The sequence below is a fragment of the Charadrius vociferus genome, unplaced genomic scaffold (assembly GCF_000708025.1).
Source record: "Charadrius vociferus isolate BGI_N301 unplaced genomic scaffold, ASM70802v2 scaffold461, whole genome shotgun sequence".
Taxonomy (NCBI): Eukaryota; Metazoa; Chordata; class Aves; order Charadriiformes; family Charadriidae; genus Charadrius; species Charadrius vociferus.
In genome coordinates, this window is record NW_009647020.1 from 47,525 (window position 1) to 69,543 (window position 22,019).

The 22,019-nt window shown below is 46.3% G+C and overlaps 1 protein-coding gene across 1 annotated transcript in view; it reads left to right on the forward strand.

Moving 5' to 3' along the window:
• Positions 1–22,019, forward strand: part of MAPK15 (mitogen-activated protein kinase 15) — a 28,957-nt gene that overhangs the window by 3,180 nt on the left and 3,758 nt on the right. Inside the window, exons 2-12 of the mRNA XM_009895484.1 lie at positions 3,400–3,498; positions 3,929–3,958; positions 6,218–6,308; positions 6,830–6,960; positions 7,120–7,283; positions 8,220–8,359; positions 10,351–10,408; positions 16,859–16,996; positions 17,242–17,347; positions 19,564–19,852; positions 20,302–20,453. Of these exons, the coding sequence (XP_009893786.1) occupies positions 3,400–3,498; positions 3,929–3,958; positions 6,218–6,308; positions 6,830–6,960; positions 7,120–7,283; positions 8,220–8,359; positions 10,351–10,408; positions 16,859–16,996; positions 17,242–17,347; positions 19,564–19,852; positions 20,302–20,453 (1,398 nt within the window). The remainder of the gene's footprint in view (positions 1–3,399; positions 3,499–3,928; positions 3,959–6,217; positions 6,309–6,829; positions 6,961–7,119; positions 7,284–8,219; positions 8,360–10,350; positions 10,409–16,858; positions 16,997–17,241; positions 17,348–19,563; positions 19,853–20,301; positions 20,454–22,019) is intronic.

Genomic DNA, 22,019 nt, shown 5'->3' on the forward strand with positions numbered 1-22,019 from the left:
GGGGCCTGAGGCCGTCCCGGCGGCGGCTGTGTCTGCGGCCTCCCGGTCCCCGCCGCCGGGCGCTGAGCCGAGCCGCCGTCGGTGCTGGAGGTGCCAACAGTTTGTATAGTTGAAGCGAAACTGGGCTATGAAATATTTATTACGCCGAATAGGAGGGAAAAAATAATCATAAATCATGGCCCGATAACTTCCTGTCACTTCTTTGGGCGTCCTGGTAGATAGTAAATTGTCCATGAGCCAGCAGTGTGCCCTCGTCGCCAAAAAGGCCAACGGAATCCTGGGCTGCGTAGGGAAGAGTGTGACCAGTAGGTGGAGGGAGGTCATTCTCCCCCTCTACTCGGCACTGGTGAGGCCACAACTGGAATACTGTGTCCGGTTTTGGGCTCCCCTGTTCAAGAGGGACAGGGAACTGCTGGAGAGAGTCCAGCGAAGGGCAACCAAGATGACTGAGGGATTGGAGCATCTCCCGTATGAGGAGAGGCTGAGAGCGCTGGGACTCTTTAGCCTGGAGAGGAGAAGGCTGAGGGGAGACCTTATTATGGCATACATGTATCTAAAGGGGGGGTTGGAGGAGGATGGAGCCAGACTCTTCTCGGTGGTTCCCAGTGACAGGACGAGGGGCAGTGGGCACAAGTTGGAGCAGAGGAAGTTCCGTTCCAACAGAGGGAAGAACTTCTTTACGGTTGGGGTGACAGAGCGCTGGCACAGGCTGCCCAGGGGGTGGGGGAGTCCCTTCTCCGGAGGTTTTCAAGACCCGCCTGGATGCAGTCCTGAGCGATGTGCTCTGGGCAGTCCTGCTTTAGCAGGGGGGTGGGACTGGGTGAGCTCTGGAGGTCCCTTCCAGCTCTGAAAATTCTGTGATTCTTATAGCTGTTTCCACAACTAATTTTCAGAGGAAGGTATTATGTTGTACCGTGTGAAACTGAACATACCTTTAAATTCTCCACGAGGTTTTTTTTTTTTCCCTGTAACTTACTAGAGAACAACCCCACAAAGCACCAACCTCTCATGTACACCTGGTTTACAGTAAAATGAATCGGAGTCTCAAAGAATATTCTGGTTTTGCCTGCCTAATTCTTTCACGTTTCATGTAGCCCCATTACTTCAAGTATTTTGCCACATCAGGTGATTTTTTCCCCCATGAAATTACGTCTTTTTATATGTGAGCCCACTTAATTTCTAAGATCTGGTAGTCTCCAAACCTTTCCTGAGTATCTGCGTTTCTCTTCTGGCTGCTCTTTGCCACTGGTTAGTTGTGTCGATAGTAGTAGTTGAGTCGTGTGATGACAAGGGGGCACTTGAGAGAGACTCATTTTCTTCGTTATCCTCTAAGACCATGTTTTGTCTTCCTCCTTTTGAATTCACACTGATCTTTCTTATGGCTGTATTTCGTTCCGAGTTCGCCTCTGACTTGAGGTTTGCTGCCCTCTTGTTACTAGTTACCAGCTTTCTCCCTTTGACTGAATGTAATATATTACAGCTTTTAACGCGCTAGGTTATTCAAACAGCATGACATTATTCTTTCATCTGAAATATCAGATTGTTAGAGGGTTCTGTTTAGAGACTCTTCCACAAACCTGACTAAATACACGCAGGTATTTAAAGGACTTCAGTGGCTTCAGGTACATCATCTAGGTATCCCTGACGTTATCAAAAGTACTAGTTGAGCTCTTCAGTCAAGTAGTTCCAGTCTCCTAAATACCTGTGTTTTCTGCCTCTTGGATGCAGAAGGTTCTGTATGTATTGTGTATGTACACAGCTGATGTACTTACCTAGGCACTTCAAAAGCTGTTGGAGTTCCTGAAACGGATGAGGTCTGCCTAAAAAATAGAGCAGAGGAGTGCAGCAGCAAGGGAGATAAGCTGTTCCTGTACAGTGACAGAAATCAAACCGTTATCTTTTATTTTTTTTTTTAATTAAAAGCTGTGTTATCTCCTAAGGGAGCGGAAACTTCTACCTGAGTTTTCCCTGTTCTCGATGACCATGTGATACTTGCAAACGGTGATTACTCAGCCTCCCTTGTGGTACAGATCCAGTTTTCTTATTTTTAGGTCATAGATTTGAACCTTAACTTTCCGCGTTCTGGGACATGTCTTACATCTGCACAATTTGGGTCATTTCTCACTCCGAAATGCCCAATAAACATTTAAATACTCATACAAAGAAGTAAAACAGCTGCGATATGTGGTAGTGAGCGATTGCCATGCTTAAATACTCGGAGACATTGAAGCATGCTTCCCAAAAATATGTGTGGTCCTGGAGTATGGGTTCAGGTCCTTTGCTGTGCATCAGGAGGTGGAAACAGTTGGAGTATCTCAGATAAGTGCTGTCGTACTATACTGTTTGCAATTGGGATGTCTCTTTTCTCTTTTCCCAAGTAACAAGTGATAGGATGAGAGGAAACAGCCTCAAGTTGTTCCGGGAGAGGTTTAGCTTGGATATTAGGAAAAAATTTCTTCATTTAAAGGGTTGTCAAGCGTTGGAACAGTCTGCCCAGGGAAGTGGCCAAGTCACCGTCCCCGGAGGTATTGAAAAGATGCGTAGGCATGGTGCTTAGGGCCATGGTTTAGTGATGGACTTGGCAGTGGAAAGTTAAGAGTCGAACGTGATCTTAAAGGTCTTTTCCAACCGAAATGATTCTAGGATACTGACGCTACAGGTAACAAGTTTCTCTCCAGATTTCTTATAAGTCCCCTTTAAGCTTTAAAAGGCCAAAATAAGTTCTCACTGGAGTCTTCTCTTCTCCAGGCTGAACAACCCCAACTCTCTCAGCCATTCTTCGTAGGAGAAGTCTTCCAGCCCTTGGACCATTTTCATGTCCCTCCTCTGCACCCGCTCTAACTGGTCCATGTCTTCCTTGTGCTGGGACCCCCCGAGCTGGAGGCAGCACTGCAGGGGGGTCTCCCCAGAGCAGAGCAGAGGGGCACAATCCCCCCCTCGCCCCGCCGACCACGCTGCTGGGGATGCAGCCCGGGACGCTTTTTTGGGCTGCCAGCGCACGTTGGCAGCTCGCGTCCAGCTTTTCATCTACCAGTACCCCCAAGTCCTTCTCGGCAGGGCTGCTCTCCACCCCTTCATCCTCGTCCTGTGCTGATACTGGGGGTTACCCTAACCCGGGTGCGGGACCTTGCACTTCACGAGCACGTACATCTGCTGTTGGCTGCTTTAGGGACCAGGGTGCTTGGCCTTGTGGACCTTTGGTCGGACTCAGTATAGATGTCCTTAGTCCTTGACTCAACCAAATATTGCTCATTGGCCTAATCTCTGTTTCTTCTAGGTCGCTGGTGATGACCTCTTCTTTCAGTCCCTCTGTTAAGTGTGTTCTATTTCCACCCTGAAGGTCTGAACTGTGCTTAAGACGTCATAGCGCGCTGTTCATCTGTCCTTTTTCCTCCCTAGGCTTATGGCATTGTCTGGAAAGCAATCGATCGCAGGACAGGAAAAATAGTTGCTGTTAAAAAGATTTTTGATGCTTTCAGGAACAGAACAGACGCACAGGTGAGAAATCATTGTTCTAACGTGTCCTGAAAGACGTGGTGGGAGTGCATAGATATTTTCAGGATTTATGTCTCTGAAAGATGTGAGTTATTTGACAACTTGCAATTATTACGCAAGTAATAATACAGTGTACAGCTGTATTAGGATGAAAAGGAGCAATAAATGTCAAGCCTTGTGTATGGCGGCGCCTACAAAATACTGTTTGATATCCCTGAGGAAAAAGTGTCTTCACAGGCACGCACAATTTTGTTCTCCCTTACGTTGTCACGCTATGGTGTCTAAGCACAGAGGGAGCAACTGAGCTCTTCCTAGCCCATCTACCATCTGTTTCCTCTGCTTTAGAGACTGGAACGGGTTTAACCCTCTGATTGGAAGTCCGTACTCTGTCATTCTGTTGAGGTGATAATAAACTTTTTTTGTTTATTTCTAGAGAACCTTTCGAGAGATTATGTTCCTGCAGGTAACGTCCTTTTTTCCCCTTTCCTCTCTGATTTTTAATTATCTCCAATGTTGTTCACATATTTTCTTCCCGGTCTTTTTCAAAATGCAACGATCAGTGTTGACAACTCTGTTCGTTTCCTTTCTGCGCCATCTTGGCAAACAGTCTTCCCATGACTGGGCAAAACCACCTGAATGAAACGGAGAGATGGTCTTATTCTTCCTTTGAGACGTGTCTTGTTCTTTCACCGTTTTTAGTGATGTGTCTACTCTGGGATCACCGTATTGGCTTGGACTTTCTGTCGCTTCTTACTTCTTTGCGGACAGATATTTTTTTTCCTTAAATTTGAAATGCTGTGATTCAGCGGTGAGGCTGGGGCGTGGAAGAGATTTACGTGCCAAAATTTTTTTTCTCCATCACCTGAGAAGCAACTTAACCACTTAAAATCATCAAAGCAAAACTAAAAGGGAAAGCTCTGTATGCAATTGGCTGCTCTTGTTTTGATGTGGTTGACCACACACTACGCCTAATTGCCTTATCAGTGGCAGCGGCACTAAAATTATCTGTCCATTCCTCCACAGACTTACCATGTAGAAACATCGGTGTTTTTGAATAGTGATAATGTCGTTATAACTATGATTTTCTAAGGACACAAGCGAGGCAGGGCTCATAGGAAGAGGTATTTCCCAAGGCTGTCATGTTTGTGTAGGAAAGAGATGAGATTTTTACTTTTTGATCATTCTTTAAGCCTGAAACAGAAGCAGCAAACTTAGGAGCTGAAGACACGTGAGAAGTTAATTACCTGTAAGTTAGATCATCTCTGAAAGTAAAGCACTTCTGGAGGAGTTGGGAGAAGAAAAAGAAGCGGATTTCTCCCGAAGGAAAGAATTTCTGGGGGAGGGAGGTTGATGTGCCACGACTTTCATGACTTTTGGTGCTCAGCAGACTTAAGAATTTTAGTTTCCCCCTTCTATTTTTGAAGGTATTTTATAGCTCTTTCTTAGGTTCAGGACCGAGAGATCAGAAAGGGAAAGATATAAGAAATGTTATTTCATTGGGAACGGGATGTTTGTCTTAATTTGCTGGTCTGCAAATTCTTTCCTGTGCCTAACGATTGCTTAGTTTAATCTCTATGTTTCTCATTAGGGCATTTGATGGACTGGATGAAGTTTATTGTAACTGGGAAGTGTTGATGTAGGATGTGGGCGTTTTGCTGATTCTCTTCTGGGTGATACATAGTCCGCTGGTCATTGCAGGTTTTATTTTTTATTCTTCAGTATAGTTGTAGATCCGTTCGGTGCGTTTTGGGCCGCATTTTAGAATGTAATTTTTGGCAATTACTTTAGCAACAGCATTGTGCTTTCAGCAAAGGTAAGTAGGACTGCCTCTGACAAGATTTTTTTCAAGGTAGACCGTCATTTTAGTATGGATTGAACCTTTTTCATAACTTCCCGTTATCAGTTCCAGGGGAAGAGAGGGTGAGACAATGGGGTTTTTCTTCATTGTGAAATAAGTTCTTAAACAGTACTCAAATAACGCTGTCAAGGCTGATCTGCGTCTTTAGAAAAAATATCCCTTTTGGGGGAAAAACTTTCTTTAGATTATTTGGATGGGTATTCTGAATATTGTCCTCAGAATAATCCCAAGGGTATTTGATGGCCTGGCTGTATAGTACTGCTTTGTAAGTGTATTTGCACGGGTTGCTGCAGGGCAGTGTGTTGGTTTGTGATTTTGGTTTTTTATACGTTGCACATTATAACCAATTTTTCTATTGGCCTCAAGAATTCACCTCCAGTTAAAGACATCTGTATTTAGGTCTGGCTTTGTACGCTGTCTGATCTGCCGTTACCGCTAGTTCCATGAGCGCAGCCTGTAGAGTTTGAGCCGACCCTCAAGTAGACGCTTACCGGTTGGTTGGGGTTTTTAATTATGAATGTCGATGGCAACTTTGTTCTGTTTTCACTGCCACAACGATTCTTCGCCTTCGGTAGGAAATAGGAGGTGCATAAAGTTTACTGGATTTTATTCACAAACGGTATAGAGGGATTTTGAGGATTAATGTCTCAGACAACTTTTTTTTATGTATATTACTTGGCTGGTTTCATACTGTGGAGCAAGCTTAAATCCTTTTTTTATTTATTTCAGTAGAAGCATAATGAAGGAAATAGCATGTTCGTGGTTCTTCTAGACAATAACGCAAAACGAGATAGGTTAATGTCCTTTTTTCTGATTCGCAAGCAAGACACTTGATTTTGACAGTCGGGCCTCTTCCCTCTGCAGGAATTTGGAGAACATCCAAATATCATCAAGCTGCTTGATGTTATCCGAGCTCAGAATGACAAGGACATCTACCTCGTCTTTGAGTCCATGGGTGAGACTTAGCATTGCATCGGCCGTCTAAATCCAGCCTCTCTTATCGGTTGTCTTTGTTCCCTACTTTGATAGTATCGTGCTGATGATTTACATGAATATTCATGTAAGTAGACATCTAAGCAGGAGCAGTACAGGGTTTATATATATGTATCTGTTGTGATTAGATGGGAACAGCAGTGAAACTTTCAAGGGAATAATAATTACGTGAGAACGGGCTGGTTGAGATGATGGAAAGACGGCAGCGAGCAACAAATTAGCAGGCTTGTAGAGACAGATGCGGAAGAGACTACGTGCAATTTTATTATAACAAAAGTGCAATAATAGAGCCGTTACTGTAGCGTGAGCTGCAAGTCGAACTGATAATACAGAGAGATTTCAGTACTATTAATAATTACGCTGCTAACTTCTGTTGAGGATCCACCCGAAAGATTACAGTTTGGACAATAGTCTGTTCTGGCCTTGCTTTGAGGAATTTATATTCCCAACTTGGTGATGCTTTACTGCTATAATATGTTACAGAGACAGATCTACATGCTGTGATTAAGAAGGGGAATTTGCTGAAAGATATCCACAAATGTTACATTCTCTACCAACTCCTGAAGGCAACTAAATTCATCCACTCAGGAAATGTTATTCACAGGGATCAGAAGGTATATTTCGTATTCATAGTTTTTCTCCTTCACTCAAGTTTTCTGTTAAACACTAAATGGAAATGTATGAAAAGAATGAGACTAGTGAAAGAACGTTGATGATAATCTTCTGCCATTCAGAGAGTAAAAAGCTTATTAATTCTCCTTTGTTCAATTCAGCCTTCAAATATCTTGCTGGATGCAGACTGCTTTGTTAAACTTTGTGATTTTGGGCTGGCCCGTTCTTTATGTCAGATGAATGAGGACCAAGGTAACCCTCCTCTAACGGAGTATGTGGCGACACGCTGGTACCGAGCCCCCGAGATCTTACTTTCCTCTCGAAGGTAACCGCTTAATGTGAGCGAAGGGATGGGGTTCTGTAATTCCTTCACCACTGGGAAATTTTATTGTCTAAAAGTCTTAAACCTTTTCATTTTAGATGCCGCTAGATGCGATGTCGTGTCAGCAGTCCATTTTCTCAATACACATTTAAACTTTGGTTCTGCGACATAAAAATCTCTCATTACACGGACATTTCCTCCTGGCTTCTCAGATTGTTTGTTTACATATATTATCAGCTCATCTGTTTGTCATCCTTTCTCCCACTACGTTTACTCTTTATCCCGTTAAATCTGCACCTTTACAAAATTTGGTTGAGTACCATCGTCCTCTTTTCCAAATTTAAGGAGAGGTTTTTTTTCCCCGAGACCTTCAGAAAATATTCTGTAATCAAATGTTAAATCAGCTGCCTGTTAGTCAGGCTCGGCGCTTTTTTTGACTAAAATACACAAAATCTTAGTGATCAGAAAAGAAAATAAATATAGGTTGGGTTAGTGTAGCAAATTTGAAGTGTGGATGTTTTGCAAACTCTCATTTACCCATTGTTTGGCTTTTACTTTGCTTAAGTAATTGTAACTGCTTTCTGGACACGTGCCATGAAAAATCAGCTGCTTCCAAGCAACCACTTCTATCTATCTTCACTGTTGGTCGTATGAAAAGTATATATTACCTTCTCCTGGAATTTACCTTTCATATATTTCCTTTTATGGTTTCCCAGAATAGACTTTTAGTAGGATAAATCTCCTTTCTGTTTTATGCTTGCCAGTTTCATGATTCCTGAATCTCGTTCATTTTCCAGTTAAAACCTCTGAGCGTTTGTTTTCGAGGAGTCGTCGATCTTGCTTTTCTAGCAAAATACGCTCATGTAGATGATGTGAATAGTGGGTACAGAAAAATATTTGCTTGATTTAGTCCTAACTCTGTTCTGTTCTTCTTTGTAGTTACACTAAAGGTGTAGACATGTGGAGCATTGGCTGTATTCTGGGAGAGATGCTGCTTGGGAAACCTCTTTTTCCTGGAACATCAACAGTGAATCAAATAGAGCAGATCTTGAGGGTCGTTCCTGCCCCATCCTCTGAAGGTAGGATTCTTCTGTGGGGAAAGGTATTTGGAGATTAAGAGTGAAAGAAAGCAGCCCAGATGGATCAGGGAAGAAGGTCTCTCTTGTGAGTCGTTCTAACATCTTTCCAAGGAAATTCATAAAATCATAGAATGGTTTGGGTTGGAAAGGACCTCGAAGATCTTTGAGTTCCAACCCCCCTGCCCTGGGCAGGGACACCTCCCACCAGCCCAGGTTGCCCAAGGCCACCTCCAGCCTGGCCTTGAACACCTCCAGGGATGGGGCCTCAACAGCCTCTCTGGGCAACCTGTCCCAGTGCCGCACCACCCTCACAGGGAAAAACTTCTTCCTCATGTTTAATCTAAACCTGCCCTCTTCCAGTTTAGAGCCATTCCCCCTCGTCCTGTCACTCCATGCCCCAGTAAAAAGTCCCTCCCCAGCTCTCCTGGAGCCCCTTTAGGTACTGGAAGGCGGCAATAAGGTCTCCCCGGATCCTTCTCTTCTCCAGGCTGAACAGCCCCAGCTCTCTCAGCCTCTCCTCATCGCAGAGGTGCTCCAGCCCTCGGATCATCCCGGTGGCTCTCCTCTGGACACGCTCCAGCAGGTCCATGTCCTTCTTATGTTGGGGACTCCAGAGCTGGAGGCAGTACTCCAGGTGGGGTCTCACCAGAGTGGAGTAGAGGGGCAGGATCACCTCCCTTGACCTGCTGGCCACAATTAATTAGAGATTTAATTGTGAAATGTTAGTGTTAGAGGAAAACAAGCCCATACTTGATTAGATGAGAAGCAAGACACAAGCCTTCAGAACATTTTGAGATTTGTAGGAGGATAACGATTTAAAACAGCCCCTTCAGTGGGACTTGCCTAGCAAAGGGAAATTGGACTTTTTGGGCTGGAAATCTAAACACAGAAGTGAAAGCTGGAGTAAATACGTGTTAAATCCAAAAGGGGGATGATGATGATTGTTGTTATTATTATTATTGTCTTTTATGAGTTCCAGTCTCGCAGCCAATACATTTTATAAACTTTTACAACACGTTGATATGTTCTAACTGATCTAGCAGTTAGTTTTTAGAACAATAACTACCTTCAGTTTAAGGGCATCACAGTTTTGGAGAATTTCATTCAAGCTTAAATTTATTTATAGTTTTTAGTAGAGATTCGGTTGCTGTGAATGAAATACAAATGGAAACGTGCGTGTGAAAACACCAACCAGGAGTTAGAAGAACCAGCACCAATAACGAAAAACGCTGTCGCATTCTCAGCAGTACAATCGAAGAATGTGTTGATGATGTTATAACCAGAAGGTCTGCACTCTTAAGACAAGACCACAGGACAGATTACTTGTTAGCGGAAGGTCCTGTATCCTTCCCACAGGACAAAGGCTGCAAGGTTGCAGCATATCGCAGGCACAATTTCTTTTTCTTTTAGCCAAACAAGTGAAAACAAATACTTGTCCGAAACACTATTGCGAACAGAGAAAACCAGCCTATGAGCAGCAACTTTGCGTAAGATTTATGGGGACCAAAGAAGGAAGATTCTGAAGAAAAAAAAAAAGTAGCAGAAGAAAAAAACAGTAGCAGCTGTTGACTCTGTCAGAGTATGACAGATATGTTCAGAAAACAGTTCACAGTCGCCCATCAAAAAGAACACCGGTGGATGCGATGAGGAAATCAATAGCTGGCATCCCGTGCTCTCTGTGCCCAACACAAGCGATCCTGGCTAGATCATTTGGCCTCAGATATCTCGGTGCTTCCGCGTACGCGGGGATAAGAGTGCAAGTTTATAAAATCTATGATAGCATGAATAGGAATTGAGAAAATCAGCTTGGAAGATTTGTAAGTAAATATTCCATCCTCCCAAGTAAATATTCCATCTTCCTTCCGTAAGATCTCCCATCGAGTTTTATGAGGCTAATTTCCTACGTTGATATCAAATATTTGCTTTCCTTCATAAACTGTGTAGCTCTGTATCCTAATCTTGGCATTAACAGTGTGTTTTCATTATTGCAGATATTTTGGCTATGCAGTCAGATTACAGGGCCTCAGTTATTAACCGCATGAGTTCCCGGTAAGCCTCGTGTGTTTGATGTGTCTCAGAAGTCAACAATCTACTGTATGATGTTGACAAAAAGTTCACCTTCCAGTGAAGTTCACCGGTGGAAATGATTTCTGCTGTCTGCAGATTCAGCTCCCTCTAAGGGAAGGGATGTAAAGTTTGGGTTTTTTTTTTTTTTTAAAAAAATTAAATTAGGAGAAAGCCAATGACATAATCTGGGAATAACAAAGCAAAATAAGGTTGGGCCTACAGTCCAAGTTATTGTCATGTGTACTTTCCCAAAATGAGAATATTTTCCTATCCTGAGTCATTTGGGGATCTGATGTCATCGGGTCACAGATGGAAAGCCTGAGTCTGTTCAGGCTGGCAGCCTCCTTCCGTCTGCTTAACAACTCTCTCTCTGATTATTTTTTTTCTATTACTTTTTTTTCCCCATATATCTGTCACGATTCTTTTGGGTCCTCCAGTTACATACACAGATTATCACGTAATTCTGCATTTATTGCATACCTAATCAGTAAACAGTAGTAAACTTAATGCTCTTACACTGTCTTATGGCCATAGCGAATTACTCGCCAGTCTCCAAGTGTTCTTCGCTCGTATCTGTCACGGTACTAGTGGGGATCCCTTCTCGTGGGGGAGTCTGCAACACGCATAACCCAGCTATGCGTGGTATGAGTTCTCTGAATGCTTACTGATACAGAATCACAGAATCCCAGACTGGTCAGGGTTGGAAGGGACCTCTGGAGATCATCTAGTCCAACCCCCCTGCCAGAGCAGGGTCACCTACAACAGGTTGCACAGGACGGCATCCAGGCGGGTTTGGAATGGCTCCGGAGTGGGAGACTCCACCACCTCTCTGGGCAGCCTGTGCCAGTGCTCCACTACCCTCAAGGTAAAGAAGTTCCTCCTCAGGTTGAGATGGAACTTCCTATGTTCAAGTTTGTGCCCGTTACCCCTCGTCCTGTCACTGGGCACCACTGGACACAGACTGCTCCCATCCCCCTGGCACCCTCCCTTGAAGGATTTGTAGGCGTTAATAAGATCCCCCCTCAATCTTCTTTTCTCCAGACTAAAGAGCCCCACGTCCCTCAGCCTTTCCTCATATGAGAGATGTTCCAATCCCCTCATCATCTTCGTTGCCCTTTGCTGGACCCTCTCCAGCAGTTCCCTGTCCTTCCTGAACTGAGGAGCCCAGAACTGGACACAGTGCTCCAGATGTGGCCTCCCCAGGGCAGAGTAGAGGGGGAGGATGACCTCCCTCGCCCTGCTGGCCACACTCTGCTTGATGCCCCCCAGGATGCCATTCGCCTTCTTGGCCCCCAGGGCACATTGCTGGCTCGTGGTCATCCTGTTGTCCACCAGGACTCCCAGGTCCCTCTCCACAGAGCTGCTCTCCAGCAGGTCACCCCCAACCTGTACTGGTGCACGGGGTTATTCCTCCCCAGATGCAGCACCCTACACTTGCCCTTGATGAACTTCATCAGGTTCCTCTCTGCCCAACTCTCCAGCCTGTCCAGGTCACGCTGTATGGTGGCACAGCCTTCTGGCGTGTCAGCCACTCCTCCCAGTTTGGTGTCATCAGCGAAGTGGCTGATGGTACACTCTATCCCTTCATCCAGATCATTGATGAATATGTTGAACAAAACTGGGCCCGGTACTGACCCCTGAGGGACACCACTTGTAAGTGACCTCCAACCAGACTCTGCACCACCAACTACAACCCTCTGAGCTATAGCTGCGTTGCTATAGGTTTAGTTAGGGTGGCTCAAGCCATAAGCTCTGGCAAGTCCTTTGCTGTTCACGTGAACGGTGTATGTATTTTCATGCTGACTTTTGCTGACTTCTTTCTTTGGCATCCTGGAGAATTCCCGTATTAATCTATGCCAGGTAGCCGAGGAACCGAGACCCTTTTGTCCGTGCTGGTTCAACTCTCAGCGTGGCGCGTGTGTTTGACCTGGTCAGAGGGAAGGGGACGGCCACAGTATCCCATTGGAATTTCCCTTGGTGCGACTCGTGAATGTTTCTTCTCGTCCTTTTGCTGTGCACCTGTACGAGGTTCGGTTGGAATGGAGTTCATTTCCTTCGTAGCAGCTTGTAGGCTGCTGTGGTTTATATTTGTGACCAAACCAGTGTTGATAACATAGCGGTGTTTCAGCTGTTGCTTAACAGTGCTTGCGCAGCAGCCCACAAGGCTGTCTCCGTTTCTCACTGTGCCCCCACAGCCGGTACGCGAAGTGTTGGCACGGGACTATGGAGGGGACATGGCTGGGACAGCCGCCTCTTCTGACCAGAGAGATATTCCGTACGAGGTAGTGTCACGCTCAGCAATAAAACGGGTGGGGAGGAATTTCTCCAAAGTAGCTGTTGCTCAGACCCTGGCTTTGCGTTTGCTGGTGGTCAGTGATTGCTTTTTCACAACTTGGTTTGGGATTTTTTTGATTCCCTTTTCCCCCTTTTTTCCCCCTTCCACTTACTCAGCCGTCTTTATCTTGACCCACGAGGTTTTCTTGCTTTTGCCCTTCCAGTTCTCTCCCCCATCCCACTGAGGGGGAGAGAGTGAATGACTAGATGGGGTCTTAGCTGTCAGCTGGGAATCAACTCCCCGACGTCCTTTTTGACGCCCAGCACGGGGCCGAAGGGATTTGAGATCACGATAGATTTGACTGGAGTGTATCAGACAGGAATTTATAGTCGTTACACCTGTTTAGCTGTTGCTGCTCGTAATATTGATGTGTTTGTTCTCCACACTGGTTTATTTGTTCCTTTACCCGCTCTATAGCGTGCTCCCTCTCTTGCCGTACACCAAATTTGAGGGCTCGTTAACGGCTGCTCTCAGCTTTTGCAGTTTACTGTGCTGTTTAGCACTTTCTTGTGTTTTGCCGGGGAGAGTTATGATAAAAGCACTGGCCTTGAACCTCATCTGATATTTAGGCCCTGCATTGGTTCTGTTCCAGTAAAGTATGGGAACCATCTCGTGGAGATAATTAACAATTTGTCCTCTCCTCCTCCGGGAGCCAATTTGTAGAGGAAATGAAGAATGGCACTTCCCGCTTCCTCTCTTCTGGGGTAGGTTTTTTTTTCTCCTGCCTTGTTACAACAGCTCTGCGGTTTCTTGAACATCCATGGGTAACTAGAATGCTCATGTTGGTGTATGTTAAGAATGTGATTCTGGATTTTCCTACGGATAACTGACTATTTGTGAGTGCCACAAAGGGATATGCTCTGAGGTAGTCGGGTTATGGGTCACAAGTTGCGTGGGAGAATTTGAGCAGGTACCCAGAGCAATTTTCGCATCCGATGGTGTAGGACCGCACACCCAAACAAGCGTGGCATCCTGCGGAAGTGACAAAACACTTGAAGAAAGGATGCCCTGTCTGTGCCAAAGAGACACAACTTCTCACACTGGGCAGGGGCCTGGCCTACACCTACCGCAGTGGGGTGAAAGGGTCTCTGGAGCTGAGGACATACAAATGGACACTGTGGCTAAGTCAGAGACCCAACCCCCGGCAATAACAGTTGCTTCTAAACAATGGAAGAGGAAGTCAACTTGGTTAGTAAGGCAGGAAGAAGCTTCTAAGAGGGAGCGGGAGGAAGAATCATAGAATCACAGAATGGTTTAGGTTGGAAAGGCCCTTGAAGATCATTGAGTTCCACCCCCCCTGCCATGGGCAGGGACCCCTCCCCCCAGCCCAGGTTGCCCAAGGCCACCTCCAGCCTGGCCTTGAACACCTCCAGGGATGGGGCCTCACCAACCTTTCTGGGCAACCTGTTCCAGTGGCTCACCACCCTCAGAGTGAAAAACTTCTTCCTAATGTTTAATCCAAACCTGCCCTCTTCCAGTTTAGAGCCATTCCCCCTCGTCCTGTCACTCCGTGCCCCAGTAAAAAGTCCCTCCCCAGCTCTCCTGGAGCCCCTTTAGGGACTGGAAGGCGGCAATAAGGTCTCCCCGGAGCCTTCTCTTCTCCAGGCTGAACAGCCCCAACTCTCTCAGCCTCTCCTCATCGCAGAGGTGCTCCAGCCCTCGGATCATCCTGGTGGCCCTCTTCTGGACATGCTCCAGAAGAATCAGAAGAGGCAGCCTGTTCTGCAGCATGGCAGCCACAAGAACAAGTGGGGGAAGAGACAGGAATCATGAACGAGTGCAGAAACCACCCAGTCCCTATCCCTGAACGAGATATGTGGAAAGGTTGCAGCTGTCATCTAGATAAGCAAATTATCACCTGGGTGCTCTGATGTTAGGACACTGGGGCCAGTGCTGAGTCAGGAACTCGAGGGTAAGAAAGCCCGGCAACTGGGATCTCGCTAAGGACTGGGGAACCAATGAAGAGATTGGAAGAGGGGCAACAATCTGCAACTTCTGGAGGCGACTTCTGTCGAGCGTGAAGGCAAGGTATCCCCTCAAGGAAGATCTTGTAAACTACTGAGACGAGTGGACCACCACTGAGGGAGATATTCAGCATTAGGGAGTTGGTGGTGGAGGTGATTACAGCAACCTGGGCGATAACCGGGGCTCCATAGGTAGAGGTGAAGTCAAGAGTTGGTACAGAGCACACCAACGTTGTATGTCAGCACCTTGATAATAATTGTACAGACATTGAGATGCCAACCTTGGACAGCCTGGCTGGCCAGCTCTGGAAATACGAAGAGAGTATCTCTACCTCCCCAACCTTGTGGTCCTCTGTCTCAGCCGTAGAAAAACTGTCCCAAAAGTTCCAGCAAACTCAAAGAGTCTGTGTTTTCCTCCTCACCCATACAGGTCAGCGTCTTAGCGATCAAGAGCGTTACAGCCTTTCTCTGCTGAAAGGAACTGTGGTTCTATCTGCACGACGATGGGGAGTACACGAGGAAGTGGGATGCTGCATCTGTGTCAAGCCCGGAAGCTCGTGTTTATGAATTGCAAGGAAAACCAGCAGCCAAAAAGGGCCCGTTCAGGAAGGCGACTGTTCCAGTTGCTGTTGAGCAATTCCCCAGACACAATGGAAGGACCGATCCTACTTCTGATCCTGGTTTCGATTACAGGAGTTGGGTAATGAATGCTCTGAGCAGGAACAGAGGGACTGTGCCTCCAGCCAGGCGGAGGAGAGGCATGACCAGGTTTATTGGGCTGTAGGGCTGCAGTAGTCCGGCACGTTGCACCCGCAGGAGTATGAGGCTCTGCTGGACACCAGCGCGCGCTGACCCTAATGCCATCAGGATGCAAAAGGATGATGGAACCCGCTTGGATTTGTGGAGCAGCAGGATGATCCGACAGTTTTCTGTGCTCGAGGCTGAAGTGACTCTAACACGCAATAAGTGGCGAAGGCATCCTGTTGTGCCTGACTCTGTGCATCCTTGGCACGGGCTATTTCGGGGACCAGCAGAAGGAGGAGACTTCCCCCGAAGCCTGAGGTGCCCTTGCAGGACCACTTCACAGCTCTGCAGAGCAAGGAGGAAAGACGCAGCCCTTCTCTTTGGATGTTACCTTCTTTTTTTCTTTCTTCCCCCCCCCAAAAAATATGAAAGGGTCTAAGTTCTGACGGGTGGCTTCAGCTAGCTAAAAGAACAAGTGAAACAGTCTTCAAAACTGAAAAGGTTTTTTTCTGAGCCACTCAGTCCAAGTGCTGTGTTCGGTGATGGATCATTTTTCTAAACTGAAAGAATGTTGTCCCGAAGTAACAAAATTATTTAAACTAAGAGTAAGAATTGTATTTCAAAACTTATTTTTCAAACGTATTAGATATTCTTATGTTGATTATGGTAATTTTGTCACAGAAAGAGCGGTCGGGCACTGGAATAGGCTGCCCGGGGAGGGGGTGGAGTCCCCATCCCCGGAGGTGTTGAAGAGCCGTTTCGATGCGGTGTTGGGGGATATGGTGTAGGGGAGAACTTTGTAGAGGAGGGCGGATGGTTGGACTCGGTGATCCCCAGGGTCTCTTCCAACCCAGACAATTCTATGAGTCTATGATTCTAATTATTATCTTTAGGATTACAAAATGCAAAACCAGATTTTTAAACTTCATCTTCTCATTGCAAATTATACAGGAATATATTTCTGGGGTCTAAGGGCTTGGATTCATGGGATCTTTTAACAGTTCAACCGACACGTCCAAGTTCGGGGTTTGGGCTTCCTGCATTGTCGAAAGAACAAAAGAAGGATTTGTTGTCCAGAGGACTCATCATTCTGCTGTCTTTGATATCTCCCACTCTTTCCACCGAAGGAAAAGACTAGACTTGCAAGTTAGGCGCTCCATGTAGGTTCCTGGCGCCAGGAGGAGGCACTCAAACCTAATCAAAGGGGTAAAAGACTTTACTGCGCTCACTCACAAGCCCATATTTTCGAGTGTTCCAGGATTATGACACACTGTTTGTGAGCGGACTCTGGAGTCAGGTGTCACCTCGCTGTGATTTCCAGAACTGTAATTCATGCCTTCCCTGTGAATTAGAGACTGGGAGCTTATATTGTTATTTTCTCACTTCTAGGCAGCGAGTAACATTTGAGGAGATTTTACCGTCCTCTACTCCATTGCCTGCCTTGGATCTTCTGAAGAAACTTTTAGTATTTAACCCTGATAAGCGACTCACAGCGGAGGAAGCTCTGCAGCATCCTTATGTGAAGCGGTGAGCGTAATACCAATGTGCAGTTTCTCCTGGTGTCTTCTGAGACGTTACAGACCCGCTCTCGGCACAAGTTTTCTTTATGTGCATGATAGAAAAAAAGAGACAAAGCTACTTCTTAATTTTCTGTAACCCTATTTACACTAGAGGTCACACTAGATGATTTAATAATCCTTTTTCACGTTATATTAATCTGTGGGGCTGGTTTTAGTCTTAGTGAATTGCGTTATGTCTTGTTATCGTCTTAGGTTTCACTGTCCTGCCAGGGAGCCCTCTCTGGATTATGATGTGATTCTTCCTTTGGGTGATGATATCCAGCTGTCTGTGGGAGAATATCGAAATAAATTATATGAGGTACCGAATTCTGTAATTTTCTTCTATTTGCGTTCCCCTAGGCTTTCCATACGTCCTTACCGTTACGTCCTAGTGTTTCCTATCAGTCAGTTCCACACTGTTGTAATTTTTGAGAGGCCTTTAAGTCTGGATTCCCACTGGGAGAAGTAAAGCCTGTAAAGCATGATTTCTGAGAAAGGCTGAGTTAGAGGAAAGTATAATATGCTGCATCCAACAGTCCAAGAGAGGTGAGGCTGCTGCCACTCCATGTCCCTGGGTCCAGCATCGCTGGCCACAGGGATCACAAGCAGGCACTCGGAGCGCTCTCACAAACATAGATGGCACCAACAGCCTCATCCTGCTCCCTTCTCTGGCTGAGCAAGGTGGAAGTCTACTCATAGAATCATAGAATCACAGAATGGTTTAGGTTGGAAAGGACCTCGAAGATCATTGAGTTCCAACCCCCCTGCCATGGGCAGGGACACCTCCCACCAGACCAGGTTGCCCAAGGCCACCTCCAGCCTGGCCTTGAACACCTCCAGGGATGGGGCCTCAACAACCTCTCTGGACAACCTGTTCCAGTGCCTCACCACCCTCAGAGTGAAAAACTTCTTCCTAATGTTTAATCTAAACCTGCCCTCTTCCAGTTTATAGCCATTCCCCCTCGTCCTGTCACTCCATGCCCCAGTAAAAAGTCCCTCCCCAGCTCTCCTGGAGCCCCTTTAGGCACTGGAAGGCGGCAATAAGGTCTCCCCGGAGCCTTCTCTTCTCCAGGCTGAACAGCCCCAACTCTCTCAGCCTCTCCTCATCGCAGAGGTGCTCCAGCCCTCGCAGCATCCTCGTGGCTCTCCTCTGGACACGCTCCAGCAGGTCCATGTCCTCCTGATGTTGGGGACTCCAGAGCTGGAGGCAGTACTCCAGGTGGGGTCTCACCAGAGTGGAGTAGAGGGGCAGGATCACCTCCCTCGCCCTGCTGGCCACACTTCTTTTGATGCAGCCCAGGATGTGGTTGGCCTTCTGGGCTGCGATGGCACATTGCCGGCTCAGGCTGAGCTTCTGGTCAATCAGCACCCCCAGGGTCTTCTCCTCAGGGCTGCTCTCCAGCCGTTCCCCACCCAGCCTGGAGTTGTGCTTGGGATTGCCCTGACCCAGCTGTAGGACCTTGCCCTTGGTCTTGTTGAACTGCATGAGGTTGGCACGGGCCCACCTCTCCAGCCTGCCCAGGTCCCAACGATGTAAATGCCGTGTTATGAGGCAAAGGAACTAGCAGATGGTGAGAAGAGCAGGAGTTGGAATGTAGCTGTAGTAAAACAGGCATTGGAAAGAATCGTAGTGGGAAGAGAAGATTGAAAAGGAAGCTTAGAGAACAGAAAATCCGAGACTGAGAAAGACTGATGAGGTTGTCCAGCTTCCCAGAGAGAGAAAGCGTGCTATTGCTTCTATTAACAGCAATTAAAATTTGAGAAAGAAAAAATAACACTTAATTTTAAAAGTTCAACCTACTGAAAATTTCTTTTAAGGCCTTTAATAGAAGAAAACAAACTCTACTGTGATAAAGCGTTAGGAGTTATGAGCAGATGAGTTAGTAAAGTGACTACTGGCACAGGTAGAAAAGATATTCGAAATGTCAGTAGAGCGGTCACAGATCGTCGAGGTGCAAGGCTCAGAAACAAGGGAATAATTTGGAATAATCTTACTGATAGAGTGTCAAATTTGGGATGACTCTGATTACAGGAAGTTGAGAGCAGCTTGTCTGCCCCAAGACCCAAAACCTTGGCAAGGATTCTTTTACTAAAGAATCGCACGTAGAGGAAGGTGAGAAATAATTATGAATTAGCTGGAATGAATGGTGCTTTGACCAATAAAAAAATCAGCTTTGCAAAGGTCTAGAACGGGATGGTAAGAAACAACATAGCGTTAACCTTTTGGGCATATAGATTCTGCCTTTTCCAAGGCTAACGCCCATTTTGTTTAGTGGTGTTCTCCCTCAGGATATGTTCACGTTGCCGGTTCAACCAATCCTTTTTCTTAATGCTTCGGCCTATTCTTTCTTTTCATTGAGAATATTATTGCTATCTTCTTTCCAACCCTAAATTAATTTTAAAATTATGCTTGTGACCTATCCTGTGAAATGAACTGCAGTTATTTGTAAGGCTTTCCCTTTTTTTTTTCTATGTTTTTTTCCTCTGCTCTGCTGCGCAGCTGTGCTAAGCCTGATCAACTTCTCCTTTCTGTAGATGATCCTTGAAAAGAAATTAAATAGCCATCCAAAGGAGCGCGCGTGGAAGGAAAACATTCAGCTGAGTCAGTCTGAATCCCGGCCGCTTCTTCCAAATTCCAGTTCTGCGACTTTACCTACCGGGAAAGGCCCGAGAGAAACACCACCACCTCTTCTAAAAACTTCGCATGTGCGTGCTGGAACTACAACTGCTGTCCAGCCAGAAGTATCCGACCAGAGTGAAGATTTATGTCAGAGAACGAAGATCAATGTGATATACAATCCCATAACACACGCTGCTGTTCAGAGTAGGTACTACCCTCCTACGCTGGGATGTGATTCACCGTGAGGCACTATTATGGGGAAGAAAGAAGGGAAAAGATGGAGTGGGGAAAAAGAAATAAGGGGAATTTACACGGCAAAATGAGAGGGGGAAAGTGTAGGAGGAAAACGGCATAAGAACGAAACACTGTTGAATGAGTTTTGAGTGTATGACATTCGCTTTGGCCCTTTCCTGCCTCAGTCTGGACCCCGTGTTCCTTTCTGTTTTCTCTTTGCTTCTCTACTGCTGGTATCTTTTCCCATGCCCTTTTTTGTACTGGTTTTGTTTGCTACGACATTCTAATTTTATTCTGAATATTTTTTGTTTTGTTTGTGAGATGAAGAGAGGTGTGAGGGGCTGACTCAGTTTTTATGTTCAGTCAGCGTGTTGTGTGTCCTCATGATTTTCCTCTCTCTCGTCTTTTTTCTTCTGCAGGTAAGGCAAATTCCGGTGCTGTCATCAGGAACTGTTCTATACCACCACCTCAACAGACCAGAATCTCCAACAATAGGAAACTGGGGAGACAAATCACATGGGCAAATGCAAACGCTCGGCTACCTCCTACGAGCGTACAGAACCTTTATAATGTGAGTAGCAGTCCTACCAGAAAAACCCAAACAAACCCTCAACTTGTCATGGACTAAATTTATGTAGAATGATAGAATCACAGAACGGTTTAGGTTGGAAAGAACTTGAAGCTCATCGGGTTCCAACCCCCCTGCCACGGGCAGGGACACCTCCCACCAGCCCAGGTTGCCCAAGGCCACCTCCAGCCTGGCCTTGAACACCTCCAGGGATGGGGCCTCAACAACCTCTCTGGGCAACCTGTTCATATAGACACGAAATATCTTAATTTGCAACTTTGTAAAGATACTTAAACGTCAGGCAAGACATATTGCTCTGCAAGTGACTAAATTAATAATAATCCTAGAATCATAGAATTGTCTAGGTTGGAAGAGAGCCTTGGGATCATCGAGTCCAACCAGTCCAACCAGTTAAAATTACTTATGCCAAAGATATACGCTGCAGTTTTGGTGCTTCTATGTAGTGTCAGTCAAATGGTAGCGGTAATCTAGTTTGATTGGGTTTGTACAGAGTATGTTCTGAGCCAGCAGTGTGCCCTTGTTGCCAAAAAGGCCAACGGAATCCTGGGCTGCGTAGGGAAGAGTGTCACCAGTAGGTGGAGGGAGGTCATTCTCCCCCTCTACTCGGCACTGGTGCGGCCACAACTGGAATACTGCGTCCAGTTTTGGGCTCCCCAGTTCAAGAGGGACAGGGAACTGCTGGAGAGAGTCCAGCAAAGGGCAACCAAGATGACTGAGGGATTGGAGCATCTCCCGTATGAGGAGAGGCTGAGAGCGCTGGGACTCTTTAGCCTGGAGAGGAGAAGGCTGAGGGGAGACCTTATTATGGCATACACGTATCTAAAGGGGGGGTTGCAGGAGGATGGAGCCAGACTCTTCTCGGTGGTTCCCAGTGACAAGATGAAGGGCAATGGGCACGAGTTGGAGCAGAGGAAGTTCCGTTCCAACAGAGGGAAGAACTTCTTTACGGTTGGGGTGACAGAGCGCTGGCACAGGCTGCCCAGGGGGTGGGGGAGTCCCTCTCTGGAGGTTTTCAAGACCCGCCTGGATGCAGTCCTGAGCGATGTGCTCTGGGCAGTCCTGCTTTAGCAGGGGGGTGGGACTGGGTGAGCTCTGGAGGTCCCTTCCAGCTCTGAAAATTCTGTGATTCTGTGATTCCCATTACCAGAGAGCTGAAGAGTGTGCTAACTAGAGTTTCTGCTAGCAGGGGAAATAACTAGGCATAGCTTGTCTCTAATGTAGGGAAGATTCATATAGGAACTTGCATATTGCAGCCTTCAGTGTTGCCATACCGACATTTTCAGGCGTTTTGTCTCCTAACGACCCCGAATTAAGTTCTGTGCAGGAGGCAGAGATGAGAGGAAGACCATCTATAGTCATCACCAGGAAACGCCAAGGGCATAGCTGTGGCTTAACCCTTACATCTCTGGCAGATGGAATCGCGGAATCACAGGGTTGTCTAGGTTGGAAGGGACCTTTGAGATCGTCGTGTCCAACCATCTTCAGCTAGTCTAGGTTTACGAACGCTGCCTTTCTCCTGGAGTTTTGAGTCTAACCCCAGTCTTTCAA